This window comes from Stegastes partitus, unplaced genomic scaffold, assembly GCF_000690725.1.
Source record: "Stegastes partitus isolate 25-593 unplaced genomic scaffold, Stegastes_partitus-1.0.2 Scaffold474, whole genome shotgun sequence".
Lineage (NCBI taxonomy): Eukaryota > Metazoa > Chordata > Actinopteri > Pomacentridae > Stegastes > Stegastes partitus.
Window position 1 is genome coordinate 338,294 of NW_007578205.1, and position 21,150 is coordinate 359,443.

The 21,150-nt window shown below is 40.2% G+C and overlaps 1 protein-coding gene across 9 annotated transcripts in view; it reads right to left on the reverse strand.

Moving 5' to 3' along the window:
- mark2b (MAP/microtubule affinity-regulating kinase 2b) overlaps positions 1-21,150 on the reverse strand; it is a 52,334-nt gene that overhangs the window by 19,961 nt on the left and 11,223 nt on the right. For all 9 annotated transcript variants that reach the window (XM_008286870.1, XM_008286875.1, XM_008286873.1 and 6 more), the window contains exons 2-11: positions 11,355-11,516; positions 9,228-9,281; positions 7,604-7,652; positions 7,306-7,371; positions 6,716-6,786; positions 6,315-6,371; positions 2,987-3,223; positions 1,513-1,632; positions 454-553; positions 153-265 (exon numbers count right to left, since the gene is read on the reverse strand). In XM_008286870.1, the coding sequence (XP_008285092.1) occupies positions 153-265; positions 454-553; positions 1,513-1,632; positions 2,987-3,223; positions 6,315-6,371; positions 6,716-6,786; positions 7,306-7,371; positions 7,604-7,652; positions 9,228-9,281; positions 11,355-11,516 (1,029 nt within the window). The remainder of the gene's footprint in view (positions 1-152; positions 266-453; positions 554-1,512; positions 1,633-2,986; positions 3,224-6,314; positions 6,372-6,715; positions 6,787-7,305; positions 7,372-7,603; positions 7,653-9,227; positions 9,282-11,354; positions 11,517-21,150) is intronic.

Genomic DNA, 21,150 nt, shown 5'->3' on the forward strand with positions numbered 1-21,150 from the left:
TGTGTTTTAACCATGAAAATATTTGGCCATTCAGAGATGTCAAAAACATTGTCATATATAATCAGAAACTTGTTAAATTAAGTAAAACATATGTGAAATATATATCAGGATTATTTGTTTAGCAGTAAAAACAGGACAGCCTGTAAGTGTACCTCAGAGTTCCTATAGTCCAGAAGCAGGTACGTAGCCATCACATCATTATACTTCTGGTTCACCAGCGAGTCCTGGATCTCGTCCTGAGACAATCCCATCTGCAGCATGATGTCTGCGCACACACACAGCACAACCAGTTTATAATTAGAATGTGGACTTACTGTAGGTCCATAATTCTCCTAAAGATAAATCATCCACATAAGGGAGAAGAAGAAAATAAAAAGCATCTGTACTCGAGTGTGCCTGTGTGTGGGAAAAGAGAGGAAGAAATTGATCATTCTGGAGTGTTTCTGTGCCTACCTGTCCTCCTGGGGTCCTTATAATCTGGCTGAGGTTCAATGTAGGGTTTGAGTTCGTCCTCCTCGTAGCCCACATTCATCCACCGGTCCCTCATTATCTGCTGCTGGGAGCAAGCCAAACAGACAGATTCAGGAGGACAAAACATGTGAAGAAGAAGAAAAAAAAAAGGACAAAGAGGAGAGGGGAAGGAAGGACCAGTAAAGAGAAGAAAAGGTTATTACTGTTTAATCTGTAGCTTATTTTACTTCATCTGGGGTTTTCTCATGGGTGCAGTCTGGCATATTTACTGTCACTACACAAGTAAGTCTCCCATAAGGACAGAATGAATTCAGCTTTTACACTGACTCTTCCATATTAAAACTGAGATCTTTTAAAATGTATTTATTTATTTTTTTTACACACACAACACTCGTGGAAACACAGATAAGCAACATGAACATGAGTTCAACAGCTTGCATGAGGCGTTGTGAACAATCACAGCAGGATTAAAAGACACACTCCTAATCTAAAACACACAAATTCTAGAGCAGGTGTAAATGAAAAGTCACAAGACTCATTTCTAACACCGAAGCTTGACTTTACAGTATTTTTACAGAGCATGTCAAGACAAGGATTAAAAAAAATCATCTGAATAGGCAACACTAATAACAAGGTAATGACTGTTTTTTTTGGTTTGTTTTTTTCTGGTTGTCCAAGTAATATTTTCCGCCAAACAAGTGACCATCCAGCTACATTTAGTGCAACCACGTTTAGTAACTCATGAATCTCAAACTAACAAGTATTTACGACGCCTTTAAAAAGCACTTTACACCTCAGCAACAAATTCACATATAGCTGCTGAAATCAGTCCAGGTATACAGTACTCTATGTGCTGCACACACCATTGTATCAGTAGCAAAAGGCTACGTTCAGGAAGTCTGTAGGGTTTATTAAGTTACCATTAAACCACTGAAATGATTAATTTTACAGCAAAGCTAATTGAACAACTACAATAAACAGGACTTTCTAGTTTTCACAGCGTCAGTGTGTTGGGCTTTGTGTACGTGCAGTGTGGCGTACCTCGAGGCTGCCTCTTTTGGAAGGGTTCAGGATGAGGAACTTTTTGAGCAAGTTCTCACAGTCGGTGGACATATAGAAAGGAATCCTGTATTTACCACGCAGCACGCGCTCTCTCAGCTCCTGGAGGTGGAAAAATGCTTGGAAAGTTAGCGGGAGGCTCCAAATATCCACCTCAAAACACACACACACACACACACACACTCGTATTCTCTCAAGAAATGTAAGTTGTTTAACTTTAACAAAGCGACTTGACTGTTCAACATCAACAGTTTGTTTAATCAATTTTCAGTCTCATCTGTATGCAAGTGGCTCAATCTGATGTGGCTTTGAATTAGCCAAAGCAAACATTTAAACTGCAGTTACAGCTTCAAATGAATCATAGTTGTGTTAAACAAAATACACTGACCTCCACTAAGGCTGGTTAGCGTTCCAAAAAGCTAAAATTCAAACGGAGCTGCTGCATAGAATCTTGGTGATACGAGCATAGCTTAACATTCATGCACTTGCTGGTATTTTAATATGCTATTTATCTATGATATTTGAATTTACTCAACTTTCACATGAGCTATACGATCAGTCACAACCACATATGACATCATGATTTAACTATTTCAACATTATTTACATATGACACCTTAATAGTGTTCTACTGAACTTATTAAACTCTTAAATGTTGCTAATCTCATTAGAGGGTTTTTGGTATCCACCATGCATTCAGACAGTGAGGAGATTAATACATGTAGCGGCAGTTCTTTGGAACAGGCTTTAAAGAAGCATATTCTATCAGGCGCTGCATGTGCATAAACTGCAATACAGCAAAACGGCGTCAAATAAAAAAGACAGATTAACCATTAAACGAGCCGAAACATCATATATTGTAAATTTTGCCTGTGCATCAGTTTGACACAAAAAAAAAAAAAAATAGCAACACGCATCATTATCGCTGCAATCCAGCAGAGCCAAAAGAAAATCAGAAGAAAAGAGGATCCTGCCTGTTAAATAAACAGTGAATGCATGTCTTAAACACAACTCCAAACAGCAGCAAAGCCTAGGTTATGCAGGCCTGGTAATATCAATACCATCACATTCTATATCGTCAATTCGCCCACCTAAAATGTGTCTGCACTTCCAGAATGAGTCATGGGGCCACTGACTGACTGCACAGTGTGATAGGTGGCGTGAATGATTGTGGATAATGATTGCGGATGTTTAAGAACCGAACATAGCACCAGGTATATTTGGCTGTTTGGTGCAGCAGACCGCAAACCACCTGTTTCAAAGTTTAATACTCGGACTGACTGTCTGACTTTCACACATTCACTTTTTCTTGAGTTCAGCTTCTGCATTCTGTAGGGCAGAAGGAACAGAAACCAGCATGACAAATACTACAACCACCCACAGAATACAGACATCCACTTATGTAATGCGCATGAACACATACACAAACACACACACGCTTTCTCTTTTTTCCGACCTTGAGGTTTTGTCCGTCGAAGGGCAGCGAGCCGCTGACCAGTGTGTAGAGGATCACTCCCAGGCTCCAGACGTCCACCTCGGGCCCATCGTACTTCTTGCCCTGGAAGAGCTCTGGGGCTGCATAGGGCGGGGAGCCGCAGAAAGTGTCCAGCTTGTTCCCCAGAGTAAACTCATTACTGAAGCCAAAGTCTGCTATCTTGATGTTCATGTCTGCGTCCAGCAGCAGGTTCTCCGCCTGCAGACAGTGTGGAGGGGCAGAGAGGTTAGAGGCAGAAAGACAGATTTATTATGTACAGAGCAGGAGGATGTGGAGGGAAACAGGAAGACATATACAGAGGAGAAAAGGAAACATTATTAATAAACAGGGATGTATCACCAGAGGACTGCACTACGAAGCAAGATTAGTGGGTCAGAGAGGTATGTTGAGCTTAAAGTCAGAGTTTTCAGTGTCACGAAGGTGTCTCTCTTTTGACCTGCTAGATCTCCATGGTAACTTACGATGTGGAGCTAACCTGGTCTGGAGCAGGTTATGTTCAGAGTTTCAAAGTTAAATTGGCTGGACAGAGTCTGCCTTTCAATCTAATTGTTTACTAACTATTATTTATGAGCGATACAGATTCTCAGCCGAGGGAATGTGTTTTATCTGCAAACATGCTGAGTTGTGTGTTACTAATATCACTGAATGAAGCCATGCAGTTACAGTATTGCACACTGTAAATATCGTGTTGCCATGGTAACCCAACATGTATTTGGTTGGCCATGCAGAAACCACATGAATATGTTTTTATGTTGGGTTGTCAAGTCCGTTTACACTGCTGGTACTGCAGCTGATAGAACACAGATCAGAAAATGGATTATTCTACTGGCATTTATTTCAGAGAATATTCAATCAATAACATTCATTTCGATCAGATTTGGCCAAAAACTAAATTGATATCCTGCATTATGTAACAGTGTCTGACATAAATACACTTCAATACAAGATCAGGTTTAAATATATTAAGTTTAAAGTTTAACTTTAATGTGCAGCTGTTATATATTAACACGTTTAACAGTTTTCTACCAGCATTTCTGTCTTGCAGCGCTTTCACTGCCATAATACCGTCCATTTTATATTCCACATTGCTCTCCATTAAAACTACGTGTTGACTGAAGCAGCTGCACATGATCGTTTCATTTTGTGCAGAACCAGAGTCACGTGACGTGTTAAACGCCTCCTTTTCATGTGAACATGCACAAAGTCTGAAGCAGAAAGCCTGAGTTAGCAAAGAAAGTCTATAACCACCTTCGTGATACACAATATCTCTGGCTGGGGCTTTTGTCTTTGTCGAGCCAGCTTACACAAAGAAAGCCTGGCTCTGTCAAACTTGCTTTGTAGTATACACCTCTGATACAACAGCAAAGCAGCTGTTGTTTTCACCTTGTGAGTCAGTTTGTCTGTGAGTGTGTCTCGATGGCAAAATGCAGTCCTGGACATGCAGACTGTAGCGACCACAAAGGTGGTTTTGAACACTTCGGCAGCTGTTTATATGCTTGTTTGCAGACAGATTTTGTCAACATGATAGCATCTCAACTGACCAAAATGCAGCCAAACAACTTTACAGGTGTGTAGTTGAGATCAAAATGAAGGCTGAGTATGAAGATGGTCCTGGTGAGAGCCCTATGCAATACTGTAGTAATTACTGCATTACTACATGGGCTAAAACATGAGCACACTGACAGATGTCGCGGCTGCTGTGATCCCTTTGCAGGAAGGTCCCTGGTTTTTCCCTGAATACTACATGTGTGAAGAAATGGAACAGATACTTAAAATTTGCTTTTGTGCGATATGGTAATGTGATATTTATTTTTATGCATACGGAACCCTTTTCTCTATTTTCTTCTTTCCAAACACAGATCAGAGCTACAGAAAGCTTAAAGCTGGGCTGAATAGCTGAAAAATACAGATTAACAAATAGGCCAGCTTGTCATGCAGTGTCAGTGTAACAAAGAATTTCTGTGACATGCAAATGAGTTTGAAGATAACGGATCCTATGTTGTCACGGAGAGTTGTCTAAAATACCTTCCTTTGGAGGAAAAACTGCTGGGTGAAAAAGAGGGCTTTCAGAATAATGGTCTGAGGCCTACAAGTAGCACACAATGGACAAAGTGAGCTACCACAGTTTATTTCTGTGTGTGTTTGTGTCTTTAAGCCTAAAGTGAGCCAGTGAGCAAGGAGGCTGGGGTTGCCTAGCAACAGGTGCGCTCTCCTTTTCACTTGCTCTGAATACTCTGCAGCTTCTGTGTGTTTGAGTGTATGTGAGAGTGTGCATGCACATTAAATACAACACTGACATCATCTCTAACCTCTGATCAACAAAATAAATGAACACTGGCGATAAAGTTTGTTTTGTTCGCATTAATTATCCATTCCTAATTCACATTTTTTAAGTTGGCCAAATGAAAAAGAAAATTGATGTTTTTTTTTTTTAACTTTGAAGAAGAAAAAATTACCTAGAGTGTTGCAGATAGAGCAGTACATAGCATATTTAGAACATTATGGTAGCAATTTTGGGTTGCCCATCTTGGGACCCAGAGTTTTTTTTAGCGTCACTGCTAAATGCACGCTCATCAAAATTTGCTCTTGCAGTGTAGGATCTACCAGAGTCAAGCCTGTGTTGGATTTTTCATTGCAACCCTCAGATCAGGAGTGATTAAGATAATGTGCAGGATGCCACACATTAAAATAATGAGAACTGTACGTCCACCAGAAACCTCTTATTTCTCATGCTGCCTGTTTTGTAAATTACAACCATCATTACATTCTAAAAGTGCAAAACATGTTTCACAACGTTGGTCAAAGCACTGAAAATGCATATTAAAAAAGCCAAAAATGACCACTGGTGGGGGAAAAAAATAACTACTTTGAGATGGGAGCTTCCTGTATGGTTACTGTAGCTGCAATCATGATAATGTCTTGTCTACAGGTCTGCCTGCTGGAACAGTAAGAGGATTTGTGACTCTGCATAACACTCTGAATTAAAATGATCGGGAGGTGTTAGATCTGTGCATGAACATTGTGTTTAATTTTTGGAACCAACCGATGTTAAGGGACATAAGAGGAGAATTGGTGCAAATTTAAGCCTGTGTAGGGGTATGTGTGTTTAAGCCCCCGTTCTCAAAGAGGGACACTGTATTACCGCTGCGATTAACCTCTGTGTCGCATGTTCGTGGGGGCAGGATTTCATTGCCGAGAGTCAAATCATATAAAGATTAATGCGGAGATTCAGAGAGAGATGGAGCTTGCTTTGACACTCAATGTAATTCAATAATGCGTGTGTTCTCACCTTGAGGTCTCTGTGTACTATACACTTCTGATGGCAATACTGCACTGCTGACACAATCTGGAGAGTGAGGAAGGGAGAGAGGGAGACGTAAGAGGAGATAAAGGATGACAAGATGAACAGGTTGAAATAGACCATGAAAAAAAGAGGCTGAGAGCTCAGATAGATAATGATAAATAGTCGACCATTAAAAGCTTTTAAAACAATTACTAAGGCTGTTTAAAGCTACACAAAAAAACTGACAACTGTATCTTATGAATCTATGTGAAGTGGTTCCTAAAAATCGCTTTTGAAGCCAAGACAGACAATAATTTCAGTTCAACCTGTCTTCAAACACACACAATACAGTAGTGGCACAAACGTCTGTGAAAATGACGACGACAAATACTTTTCCCGACACATACCTGTCTGAATTTGGCACGGGCTTCTTTCTCCTTCATCCTGCCATGGGCCACCAAGTAATCAAAGACCTCTCCTGGGAGACCACAGAAACAGGAGGAGAGCAGAGTTAGCGTTGGAACCCGATACTTGTCTCCTTAAAGTCAGAATTAGGGGTCAACGGGACACTGAATGAAACATTGTCCTTCGAGAACCCAAGTATGAGAACAGTGCTTTAAAACGGTCAATATTTAAAGACGGTTTTGTTACACATTTGACTTAACACACACACAATAACAATGTAAACCATCAGTCTGTCATTTTTCCATGATTTTGAGGCTAAATGAATACTGCCATGATGAAAAGACTGACTCAGACAACTCCAAAAGGATTAATAGAATGACATGGGCTATTGTATGCAGTCATTTCCATAAAGAGGAAGCTCATTTTCAATAGGAACGCGATGAATAAATAATATGAAAACAAGAGATCGCCACTAACAAAAGTCCTAATAGCCTGTGCATTAATTTTTGTTGGCTGGAGACCATTAGCTTATTATCTAACATACAGAGTGCCAAGCTTCAGGGGGAATGATTTCACAGGGACATGCACTTACCTCCACTAGCGTACTCCATTACCAGGTACAAAGTCTTCTCTGTCTCTATCACCTCAAAGAGCTTGACTGCAGGTGGAGAGAGAAAGGCAAAGAAAGGAGAGGGGGAGGCAGGAGAGTGAAAAGGAGGAGCGGTGGAAATAAGAGTTGAGCAAAGAGAAGACAGCGGGAGTGAAAGTCGAAATCAAGACAAAACAGAAGAAGGATTATCATCGTTCGGCTTGAATATATGACCTTCAAAGGCTGATTAAGTTTGGTTGTCGGTGAGTGACGACAGTGTGGAAACTTCAGTCTGACTCACCTATGTTGGGATGATTCAACATCTTCATGATCCTCACCTCCCGAAAGAGCTGCAACACACACACAGTGTTCTGGGTCAAATACTTTTAGATTTTTTATGTTCTAGTGCAATTTCTTTTTTGTATCATTGCAAAGAGTCCCGAATCAGTGTTGGGTAAAAATGACACTGAAAACACAAATATCCACTTCCTGTTTATGAGCATGTGGGTCAAATTACTTGAAAGAAATGGTTGTTGACCACATATAAACTACATATCAGCAGAAATTCAAGCAATACAGGTTTAATCCAAGGTGTGGTGCTCTTTAGAATTTCAGAGTTAAACAGTCAAATGTCTTGTTTCTTTCCTTGATCAAGCTGCAAAGATGCAAAAGGAATTTATTTCCTCTTTGACCCAACAGATGAGGTCAAACTAGGCTTACTGGATGCTTTTTGGACAACTCTTGAACACAGATGGAAACCTAAAAACCAAGAACGACTCACTAAGTTTAAATGCAACTTTCTTAGCAGCAAAGTAGCTGCTCAGTCTGTAATATTTACTCACACACTGTTTCATGGAAAACTTCAACATCGCTTAAATCTGGGACCAACGCAGTGCAATAAATCTGAACTTTAAAGCTAAATTTACTTTTAAATCAACTTTAAACAGGCCCACGTAAGCACTGTTACTACTTAGCAACCCCTGAAAACACAACTGCAATTTTTAAAAAGCCAAATAAACAAGACATTTACACTTCTGGCCTGTATTGACGGTCTGTGTTGCTAAACTTGACACTGATGTAACAATTAAACACGTATCAATGAGTCACAGTGCTCTGGGCGCTGCACTCTTTCGTTGCCGCGAACAGACTATTTTGAGTCAAACCCACATACACTGTCCTGCTGCTTTTAACGCTCGCTGTGGCACCAAATGCGTACTAACCTGCAGCATAAAATATTCCCCAAACAAATGGATTATTTATGCCTCGTTCAGTAATTGTTGCTAAAATTACAGTACAAGGATGTTCAGGGAAATCCCTGAGCTTTCAAAAAATATTTATATAATTCGGCAAAACGACTAAACTTGGGATTTGAGTGAATATTTAGACTGTATTGTTGGTTTTTGGTTCTTAAATTAAACAATAAGACGACATCACTACAGCCTGTATAGAGTGTAATGTCAATTCTGCTCCTTTGTTGAAAATGAATTAGCACCATGCGTCTTTTATTCAATATGAGGATGTACGACTGTCAGCATTTATCACTGGATGAACATGTTGGGCCCGTCGGTGTCTTTTCTTTGTCTTAACGTCTGCTCACCAGTGTGTATCCAGCGCCTTATGTCTGTGGATGGATGGTCTGTGCGTTCAGTGTGCATACATGGTTAAGAGAGTGTGCGTGTAAGTGGACAGACCCCACCCTGCCACGATCAAAAGAAGTAATTGCAGCTTGTTTCCTGTAATTAAAACTCTCTCTGAAAACTAGACCACTTCAGAAAGACAGAGAAAGAGGCGGAGAGAGAGAGAGAGAGAGAGAGAGAGAGAGACACATGGGGCAGGAAGAGTGACTTAAAAATGGTTTCTGAGAAAAGGGACAAGAAGGACCGAGGGTTGAATTTTGTGTGTGTGAAAGAGTTGGAGAGACCCACCTTCTGCAAACTGGAGGAGTTGAGCTGTGTCTTATCTATGATCTTTACAGCCACCTAAGAAGGCAAAATGAGAATGTGTTCATTTATCACTGCACTTTTATTAATTTATTACACTTGCTGCATCGGGCTTGACGCATCTTGCTCACACAGACCTGCACAGCCTGTGACAGCACAGCACAAACACACTGCTATCTTTTTGGACACACCACACACACATACACACACACAAAACAGAACGATACAATCTCGCAGCATTAAGTGATAAAACACACAATCACAGCAGGCGATAGTTGCATAATCGGACAGAATACAGATAGAAACACACACAGAGAGCTGAAGCATGGCTTTTACACATGCCATAATAAGGACTACCGTTTATAATCCAACAGTGGTCACCAGGAAAGATGACAGAGAAAGATAAAGAAATAAAACACAGGAAAGAAAAGAAAGAGAAACAAAACAGGAGAAAAATGGAGAATCAGACAGATGGGAGGGATTCAAAGTGAGAGCTGCAGAAAAAAAAAAGGAGATGAAACGGAACAAGAGGAAAGAGGACATGAAGGCAGGGAAACAAAGAATTATCTCTTCACAAGGACACAGAAAAGGGAGGTCTGCTTCTCTCTCTCTCCCATTTCTGTGTTTCACTCTCAGCTAACTTCTTTCTTTCACTCCTCTTTCTGGCTGTGCTCATCTGTCTGACTCTTTCATGCCCTCTGACTCTCCCTTGTTTTCTTTGTGTGTGTTAGCCAGCAAGTCACATGGAGTGTTATCAGGGTGTCAGGCACAGAGCTGTCACACTCCGACTGAGCCCGCCCAGCCCTCCCTCCATCTCCAACACGTAGCTCCAGAGCTGACTTGACTGGGCATCAGACAAGAGCTCAGCGTGCAGACACAGCTTTTCCCTTAAAGGACTGATCACTACGTTACATCACATCTGGAATTCACAGTAAGCCGGAAATATTTGGGCTCCTCTATTCAGGCTGACAATGGTTATCTAAATCTTCTGTAGCAGATGTACCGTCTCTAAAGCCATGCAAGCCTCAGATCAGACCACACCTACTGTGTATCACAGCGTGAAGCCCTCCCTTATCCTCGGCAACCAGGAAGCAAGATTAACATTTAGACATTAGCCAAACATTTACAGCCTTTTTTTTCTCTACTTTACGCCATCGTGGTTAATAAAAAATCGGAATACATTTTTGGTGATTAGACAGCCATAGAGTAAAAAAATAAAAAACAGAATAGGCAAAATCCATCAGGTTATATACTAACAGTTTCATATGGTACGTCAAAGCAGTGTGTTGCTAGATTAACTTAATTTTCTAGACAAAGGCTTCAGCATTATTAGCATTTTCTGCATTTGTGAATAAAACACTGATGAGACTGTGTTTTGCTAAAGTGGCAACAGACAAATTTCTCTCTATGAGTTTCCAAGTGGTCATGCTGTTGGCCTGCTGTCACAAAGACTGGGTGGCTTTCCATTGTCCTTATAGCCTAGTGACTACCAACAACAAGGCACACAAACGATCAACAGCATCTGGTTGTATTAATGAGCAAACAGATTTTATTACGTATCTAGTAGACAGAATGCTAACAAAATGTTAAAGCTCTTAAGTCACAGTTCGTGCCTGTTCACTCTTGTTTTACTCCCTCTCTTCGCCTTCGTTTTTTCCTCTCACAATGGGGCTCTTTTGCTTTTGTTGGGTAGAGTTTCCAAAGTTACTCAGGTGCTTCCACTGTCTACCATTTCAGCTACCTGGGGACAGGTAGTAGGGAAAACAGAAGCGCTATCCTCTTCCTGTTTTGGTTGTGCATTGTCCTGTAAATCAAGCGTTGATGTTCCCAGGAGATTTCGTACTGAGACGGAATTGCACAGTGAAATTTATAAGGAATGAAAGCGATTGCTAATGGCATCGTTATTCTATATACATTGCGCAATCAGCATTATCATAGCTTCAAAAGATGTCTGTTGCCACTTAAACAGTCAGTCGTGAAGCACTTCTTCAGATTGTGAAGGAGGCAGATTAAAACAAATAAATAATTAAACTCAGAAGCTCAGAAAGTCGGCATGAATGTAAGCAGAATGGCAGGGTAATATTAAAGCTCTCAGCGTGCATGCCTGCCTACCTCTTTTCCAGTGAGGACATGTCGTGCCAGTTTGACCTTGGCGAAGTTGCCTTTGCCGATGGTTTTCAATAACCGATAGTTACCAATGTGCGGCTGCTCATCTGATGTGGCTGAGTTCCGACATTGCGGCATGCCGGAGCGGCCAGATGATGACTTGGACTCCTGGAAAGAGAAAAGGCAATATGTGAGCGTCGGCAGAGAGCGACAGGAGAAATATGATGTAGCAAAATATGAATAGTGCTTTTATTCCAGCTGTGCTGAAAACATTCTGGACTGGACACTTGAAGCTTTTAAGGACAGATGAGATTTTAACAAAGCTTTTTATTTCATGTTCTTCTTTTTTTCCATGTTTAGTGTCACAAACTGGCCCATTTCTACATTTTAGCCATTATGTTATTTCTTCGAATGGAGGCGGTGAAAGAAAAAGAAAATCAATAACATGTATTAAAAGGCTGGGTAACAATATAAGGTCTACAGAGACATTGGTTTTAAAGCAACAGATAACCTCTGTTTTATACATAATTAAGAAAAATATTACTTCTAACAGAACTTTACAAATAATGGATAAAGGACTTGATTATAAACACATCATTTGACAAATGTAAGTAAATGCACACATCCAAGATAAAAGGAGTACAACTGAACAACTTGCAACTGCCACAAGGTCAACAAAAAACAACCAAATTCAAGTTTATTAAATAAAAAGTATGGTTTTTAGAGAAAAGAAATTCTCAGTTACTGTTTTCAGGTAAGCCTTTTCAAATAATACTGACTGAAACACCTTCAGACTTCTACTTAAGGACATTAACTGGACATTAAAGCTCCAGCTGCATTTTCACACTAAAATGGCAGCATTACGCTTGAGACTTGGAATGGAGAGCAAATACCGATTATAATCTCTGATGTGTCTTCAGGGAAGTAAACTGTTAAAAAAATATTGGGTTCCACTTTGTGAAAGAAAAAAAAAAAGAAGAAGAAATCTTATCACTCAAAAAACTTTTTGAGAAAATGACAGTAATGAAGCTTTTTAAACCTACAACATATAAAACTGGAAGCTGCCTCTATTCTCGCCATAAACACAATTTAGGAGAAAACAATGAATGTATTCTACATACACAGAAAAGCTACAAATGCACAGATCACAAGGAAGTGCTGGAAAACTAAACAGCAGTTTACTTCCATGTTCTGTCTTTTTAAACTTGAGGTTAAAACTAACAATGTTCCAAAGTTTCTAACATTTGCTGCACATTTATTGCTTTCCTTGTAATATTTACCGGAACATAACACTAGTTAATATCTTGGCAGGTGCAGATGTCAATAAGAAGACTGTTGAACAATAAAACCATGAAACAGTCTGATAACACTCTTTTGCGTTGTCAAAGTACACATGCTGCCAATGCGAGCTTCATTTTGTTATTGTCAATGTTTTACTGTGGTTAATGTTTCACACTGCAGCCAGTCATGTCCCACACACAGTATTTGCCTATCTGTAAAATGTTCATACTGCGCTTCAGACGAATCCAAACATAAAATATTTTAACTCCTCTTCTTTAAATGAATCTGTGCGAGTTTAATTTGAAACTCCATAATGAATGTAAATCCCTGATGGAGGTTCTTTGTGTGGCTTCTGCCAGGCCAGTAATGTAAATTATTTTAATAGCGTCTTTATATAGTAACACGGAGTAAAACTGCTTCAGTTTAGTTCATCTTACAGCAGACAGTAGGCCCTTCCAGTCACACACACAACCCAAAAAAGAAAACAAAACCTTGCTGTGCTGGCAAGTTTTGCATGGTTGGCAACTGCGATTGGGTTTCAACTCCAGGAAAGGGTCACGGCAATTGTGTACGTGTGTGTGTGTCTGTGTGTGTGTCTGTGTGTGTGTGTGTGTGTGTGTGTGTGTGTGTGTGTGTGTGTGTGATCCGAGCGGACAGGTGACGGGGATCAGGGTCAGAGGAGAGGACGACTGGCTCCAGAGTGACGAGTTGCAAACACACGCACACACACTCAGGCTGCGACACGAACAGCGGTGCACAAGCACTACAACACACACACGTGTGCGTGTACATACACAGACGCATGAGTTGCACACACCTCTCAGAGATCTGACACCATTGGGAGAGCGAAATTCACACTGCTGGTGAAGACGTGAAGAGGTTCGAACAAATCGTCTCATTCTTTTGTTCTCTCCCTCTAACACCGACCAGTCATTTTATTCACCTAATTATCTTCCTCTTGCTTGAACAAATTAGAGGCTTTGCTCTGTCTTGCAAATTACCCACAGACCACAGTTTTATCAACACTGTCTTCCCTGTTACCAAATCTTAGGCCATGGGAAACAAGCACGATTGCTTTACTGTCTTTGTGTGTTTCTTGCTCCAGATGGTATGATCTAATGTCTGCATCCCAGCCACCCCCCCACTCACACACAAGCATCCTCATGCTGACAGTGCAGACCTGCATTAGTTGTAATAGGCCAGATTAAGCTTCAACACAAGCGGGGGAACTGGGATTAAAAACAAATGACAGCTACATTAAACCCAGTGGACAGGGGACGGGCCTTATGTGGTCTTGTGTGAGGGGCGAAGCAAATGATTTTTATTTTTGGAACATGTGGGAGAGGGAGGCAGACAAAATGTCCTATATGGACACTATTTGAGACAATGAGACCCCGTCTGACCGTGCAAAGCTGATTTCTAGATCAGCTGGGCTGTCCTCACGGACGTCTAAGTGACCTAACTCCCTCTGACACTCGCTCGGCTTTACATTGATCTCACTAGAGTGCTGCTGTCCAAACAAAACATTTGTGTCTCCCAAGGGTTTCTACAAATTGATTAGCCATCCTATTTGGTCTGTTGTGATGCCATTTATATACAGCTGTGATTACATAATTTCATACAGAGCAGACTGAAGATGCTCATGAATAGTTCTTAAGTTCTATTGGAAAATAGCAGTAATGATAGTAAACTGCTGTGGAAAATGAGACATGTGTCCACACAAATCATCATGACTTTTTCCCCTCAGTGTATTTTCTGCTTTAAGCAATAACCTGATTTCATCAAGCTGATACCAAGTAGTCTAAAAAAAAAAATGTTTCCATGGCTGAACAAATACTTGTAGCATGCAAATGCATTTGTGCCGTAAGTTTTCTTCAATACATATAAACTCACTAGGCCATTTTCCAGCAGGCAGCAACCAAAATGGTTGCATATGGGACCTTTTTTTGAGAGTTTGCGAGTTAAATTTTCACGTGGTCACATTTGTGCAAGTGCATGATGATCATTAGGCTGATTTGGTGCCCCTCCGGCTGGCACAGGCAGATACTGTGCGAGCCACTGTGGCAGAAAAAAAGTATTTTTTTCTTCACTGGCTCAGTCAGTCTCTCTCTGCCTCATGTCAAACAATCCATTTATATGGTCGCGTGTTCCAATGATGACACAATCCATAGCTGATCATTTTAAAATACAACATGAGGAGTGAGAAGAGGATGCTGATGGAGAGGTCCCAACTCAGACACACCTGATGACCAGAGTGCAGGTGTGGGCAGAGAGCTAATGACTCTAATGAGTCTATTAGGAAGAAAGAGCAGCCACCAGATCATGTGCTGGTGCTGCCAACTGAGAAAGTTTGTGGCACCAGTGCTACCAGTGGAAAAGTTAGTCTGGAACCGTACTGCCCTCGTAGAACCATTTCAGGTCCATTTTCAGGGGCACATACTTCAGACATTGCCATTAACAGCGTGAAATTCACCATGTCAACTAACATAGACCCTGGAGTTACATCCACTAACTACTATTTGTTGTTACTTCCCACACTTGGAGTTGACGTCATGGTCGAACCATTTGTATTCTACACTGCAATGGAAACAAAGGCTGAAATGTCTGATTGCGTAGCTGTTCCTGTAAACGTTTGCGTCACCTTGCGTCTGTGGTGAATTCCTGCCCTGGGAAGATGCTCACTGTTTTGATTTCCTGGATGCAATGATTTCTGCAAGTCACTTGGTTTCTGGTTTGCACACAAAGATGTTGACTGACAGGTAAAACTATCAATGACAGTAATGACGGAGAAAAAATCTCAAGCATTGTTGTTGTGGCTACATGAGGATGACTTGAAGCAAAGAACAGCTCGTGTGGCATTACAAGAAATTTTTTAATACTGTATATACTGAGACAACCAGACCATTCCCATAAACATGACCACCATCCAAAAGACAAGCTGCCCACCTCCGAACGACAAAAAACATCCAGTCATATAAGTACAACGCATTTTCTAACCAAGTCTCCTCAAAAGACAAACATAAAACGTATGGTGGGGAACATGCGGTAAAAAGCAGCAATAGGCAAGAATTGCTTGGTCAAAGGGGGACTTTCCACACAAGCAAAAAGTCAGCATACATTAAGGTTTTAAAATATCTGGAGTTTATGTTGAGGCTATAAGATCCCTTTATTATCTTATTCTACCTTTATAGGCAGGGAAAACAGAAGATTATGGGGTTAAGATGAGACAACGTAACATACTAAATGTATTTCATAATTTTCCCACTTTTATTTATCAGACTTTTAAAAAAAATTAATTCACAAATATAATGCATATTTGTCAAGATGCAGTCAAAAGGTTCATTTTAAGTTCTCCAAGCAGTTTGATGTTATACACTAGACAGAAACAAAGAACAGCCAAAACAGCATTACAGCATGTTAAAATTCCCATTCTGCTGAAACGACATCAGATGACCAAGGCTGTACAACTGTGCCACTGGCTTGATGGTTAGACGATCTGACATTTACACTCACTTCAAGGCGCGATTGTGTTGGAGTAAGAGAGAAGCTGAGTGCTGTACTCCTTTCTAGCCCTATTTTTTTTGCCTTATTACGCAACTATTTGTGGCGTCATTATCTTCACTTTTTAACAATATCATTGTTTCGATGACAGTTGCATTTCACACTGACTGTAAGCACGGCTGTCCCAAACAGCTACTCAGATTTTTGCCGAAGTTGGGAGGCGCGTCTTGTGAACTAGATCTGAGAGACCACAAACGGGCCTTTACGATTCAAGCGTGTTTCCTCTGACTCTTCCGCGGTCCTCGACTCTTTAGTCTTCCTCCTCTCCTATCCCCTTTCATGTCTGACTATTTTTGTCTACTGATTCTTCCTTCATTTTTGGGCAGCTGCAGGCTAAGCAAACCCCCCACCCCCAACACACACACACCGATATAAACACATACACATGCGCATACCCACCTCTCCCCTCAGTTATAATTATAGACGTGTCGGAGGACAATAAGTGACATCATTGTTTTGTTCTCACATTACACTCTGATGTTGAGTGTGACTCATGAACACCAACGTAGAACTGCTAACATAGACAGTCCAACAAAGAATTTACTTACTTGCTTGGTGGGCTTTGGTATACTCTGAGGGAAAACTAATTTGACATGTTCGCAAAGACCATCAGACGCAAGTTGAATACTGAGTCAAACGTACACTCGTTTCGACTATGGGTCTGTTAATGACATTCACAGCAGATGAAGGGACTTCCTGCGGAAGGAGTGGAGGTAGTAAATTGTAAACACAAAGCCCAAAGACACTTCAAGGGAAGACTGAATTAAGGACGGTAAGCAAAGCACATTTGGTAAACCTATTTAAAAATCTGTAGTTTTTATAATTTGTGGAATTTTACTTTTTAAGCACTGATGTTATAAAAAAATTATTTCATACAACTATGTTTGAAATATGGTACGTCAAAAAACAAACAAAAAAAAAGAACAAAGGTTTTATCTATCAATTCAACAACAAATTGCAGATTTGGAAAATAAAAGCCCCAAATCTGTGCTCCATTAATCAATTTTGCTTTCATAAATCTCAGTTAAATCATTGCATTTACATTAACTTAACAAAAAGGCAATATAGTCTCAGTCAATCCTGCTGTCTTACATGTGTATCCTTGCCAGCTTGGTCTGCTATTTTCCTCATTTTTCCAAGCCAAAGTTCCACTTTACAGTAAGATGGGTTTCTAATTTGTATTAAATCACGCATCTCTCTGACTACGATGTGAGACATGAAGCTTGATGATTTAAATGGAAGTCAGCGAGAGACTAATATCGGGTTAAATGATCTTTTCCATGTCACACTTTCACATCCAGACTCTGAAGGTTAGACAGTATAATGTGTGCTGGATGAGCACAGAAGAACCCAAATCAGCTGTCGGATCTGTCTGTAGAGGTCAGAGCAAATTATACTTTTTGTAAATTTATATGAATGATTTTATGCATCACTTAAGACAAATTAAAATAAAACAACACTGCTTCACTTGACTTAATGTTTTTGTGGTCAAATGAAATGACATTTCAACTACATTTATTCATCTATGTTAAACTTTTTCCACAATGTGCTGACAGGGTTCAACCACAAACACTGAAAGTGCAACAGAACAAAGCGCTGTTTGCTCTGAACTTGACTTTATCGGCTCCTGTGTGGCAAACGTGCTGCGGGGGGGGCAGCTCTTTTTGTCTGTTGCCTACCGTGTGGAGAGACCATTAGTATGGTGTTTATATCCGGCCCAACAATTGAGACCCCCCCCTTCACTCCCAACACACACACACACACAAAGTGAAAAGTCACTGACAAGACGTTTGCAGCTGAAAGCCATTTACTGCCATACTGCAAACACAAGCATTTGCACGTGACCAAAACACACACACACACACATACAAAGCAGTGAAGTTAATCCAAGGCAGTACTGGTTGTGTTTTGACTCAGGCCTCATTATCACTGACCTTTACTAATCTGAGTTCTGGGAGGAAGCCACTCAGATACAACCAGATGGAATTTCACAAAGTACAGTTAAGAAAGTGTACGACACATGAAGTAAGCGCTACACACTACTATCAACAGGCAGCTGAAACACAAGATAGGCAAAGACAGTAGGCAAAAACGTCACCAACGACAGACAGGCAAATTAGGGGCGATAAAGGGAGAGGTGAGCTTAAAAACACACTCGGGAAATGACAAACCAGGCTCAGCTGAAAAAAACCGACACACTCTCCAGTCCGTCCTGTTAAAAGCAATCGCACAACACATTGATCACTTATCTATAAATACAATTAAATTTCAAGATTATTATTCTGCCTGTTCTTTAAACCTACAAACGTACAAGTATGGTGTGTGCTTCTTCGTTTCTTAAATATGAGAGTATAATTACACATCCCGATTGCTACTGCAGATATACACAATTAAAATATGGCAATTTTTCTGCCAACTTTAGCAACCAACAAACGGATGAATCATAGGCTATTATTTGAAGCAGTTTACTCAGATTGCTTTTTTTGAAACACCACATCACTAACTGCTGTTAATGTTCAAATGTAGTCACAACGTTCCCCCTCATTTGAAATAATTAACTGCCAATTAAGCGCTCCGTCCCTTCCTGTCTGAGGACAACTTCAGTTTGTCACTGCAGACGGTGGGAGGAAGGACCACAACAGGAAGCACACACCTGTGCTCTACATATGCATTTCAGGTTGTGAAGTGAAGCAGAAGATAAACAATTGCAACATTAAAAGAAAACCATTAAAACCTAATTAAATCTAAGAGTAATGAGCTGCAAACCAATTTATGAGGTTAAACTAGAGGTCGGGACACTTGTTTTCCGCCAGACCATATTTCCCCATTAGATTTTACATGGTTATTTGCAGTGTTTCGCCCAAAGTGTTAACTACCATCTGTGTGGATAAGAGTGTGGGCTGGGGACGGCTAATTAACATATTAATTATGAATACATTTGTAATCAATAAAACGTTATCATTACATTAAGAGTCATTGTGGAAAAGAAAAACTGCCAAATTAAGATGATTAAAGACAAACTGTAGAATAATTAAAAGCAGGGATTTATTTCTCTACAGGAAGCTGGACAATTTCAACACAGTGGGACGAGCATTACAACAGCTCAGAATGACTGTCTCTCTGACTGGTCTTTTCACAATTAAAGCCCCTTTCACACAAACACTTTTGAGATACTTCCTTTACACAGAGACTGAATTTAATCAGATCTCGACACAGAACTTTAAGAGTTTTGGATGATGAATAAAAACCATTTACATCGAAACACAGCCCTAATTAGAAGCATGTAGAGGGAAAAAAATGCAGAAAAACTAGACTCTGAGCTTATTAAAAAGAGGCGTGGTAATGTCAGCTACACGTGACCTTCCTATCAAACCTGCCTTCATATAGCTGATCTACCAGGAAGGAAATGCTTTGTCTGTGGCAAAACACTTGAAGATGAGTGCATGTAATGAGAGCAGCACTCCTTAACTCCACTTGCATTGAGTAATCTTGTTTATTAATCAACACTGTCCAAACAGGCTTAACTTGACTTTAAGGAAGGTGATGCTGGTTTTAAAAAAAGAACACTTGCTTTTCTGCCTCATCAAACCAACATCTGTGGCAGCTGCTGTTCCACTCGTGTGCTGACTGGTTCAGTTTGAAGAATCAATTTAGAGATTTTGTACTTTTTCAAAAATAATGACAAAATGAGAAAATGCTGTTGTATTTAATCAAAAATTAAATCCTCAAACTTAATTTAATCTAACGCGCTATTGACAGAAGCCATCTCTTCAAACAACACTATGTGGAACAAACTGTCTCTATTTGATACATAACAAACACGTACAAAAGCTGCTGCATTTTACTCTAATTTGTGGATGGGAATATACACACACACATACACACACACGTGCACGCACGCACACACTTCCCAGCTCTTAGTCGTGATGGCTGCGTTGCCATGGAGATTTGTCGCTTGCTGAATCCTGCCCTCTATCTTGATGCTGGTTTGTATCTTCTTCATGCTTCCTTAATTTTCCCTCCCTCCTCCCCATCATTCTGTTTTATCTTAGGTGAGTTTCCAGGAAAAACAAAATGTTTGTTGTGCTCAGATGGGATATTCAGTGTGCAGTATCCTAATATTACCATACAGCGGCATAACGGTTTAAAAAATATAATAATCCAGCCAAACAGAGGAGCAGCTTTTTAGTTGTTATCGTCTTAATCACCGTATTTCGCTTGATGGTGACTCCAAGCGAGGCTCCAACTACAGCTACCAACTACCAGAACTAGTAATTACAAGGAAACCCCGAGAGAGAATAACTTTGGAATCACTCTAATGAAGGGGAAATTAAAAGGACGGTTAAAAGGCTACCGAATGCCCCTGAGAAATGCTACTGCACCTGTTTGGCGGTTCTGATTCAACGCATAATAGAAAGCCAGTTAAACAGGACGGACATGTGGAGCGTTGCATAAATATATTTTCGGAAAAGGATGGATATAAAAGCAATATTAGGCACTTTGTAACCCATAGTCACACACATATAGTACATAAAGCAAAAATCAGAATATGTGCATTGCCTTAGTTAAAGAGAGAAACAATTTGCAGGTTTTTGGACTCAAAAAGTAAAAAAATAAAGCTAAACTGAACTAATTTGTACATGTATAACACGCCTATGACTACAACTGTCTTTCACTGGAAAGCCAAACAATAAGTCATCATGTTTGAGTTTCAATAACAGATATGACAATAATACAAGTTGTAACCTGGTTGGAGTTGCCGCTCGAACATTTTCACATCGAAAGACTTTTGCCTTAGTGTTTTTTTAAATGTGTAACCCAAGGCAAAAGCAAGAAGTTAGTCACTTTTTTTTTTTTTACGATCAAACACAATTTACGATACAGTCACGAACATGTAGTATGCAAGAGTTAGTTTGAGAGAGAAACAATTTCCCCAGAGCTCAGGTGAAGTTTTTTAAAT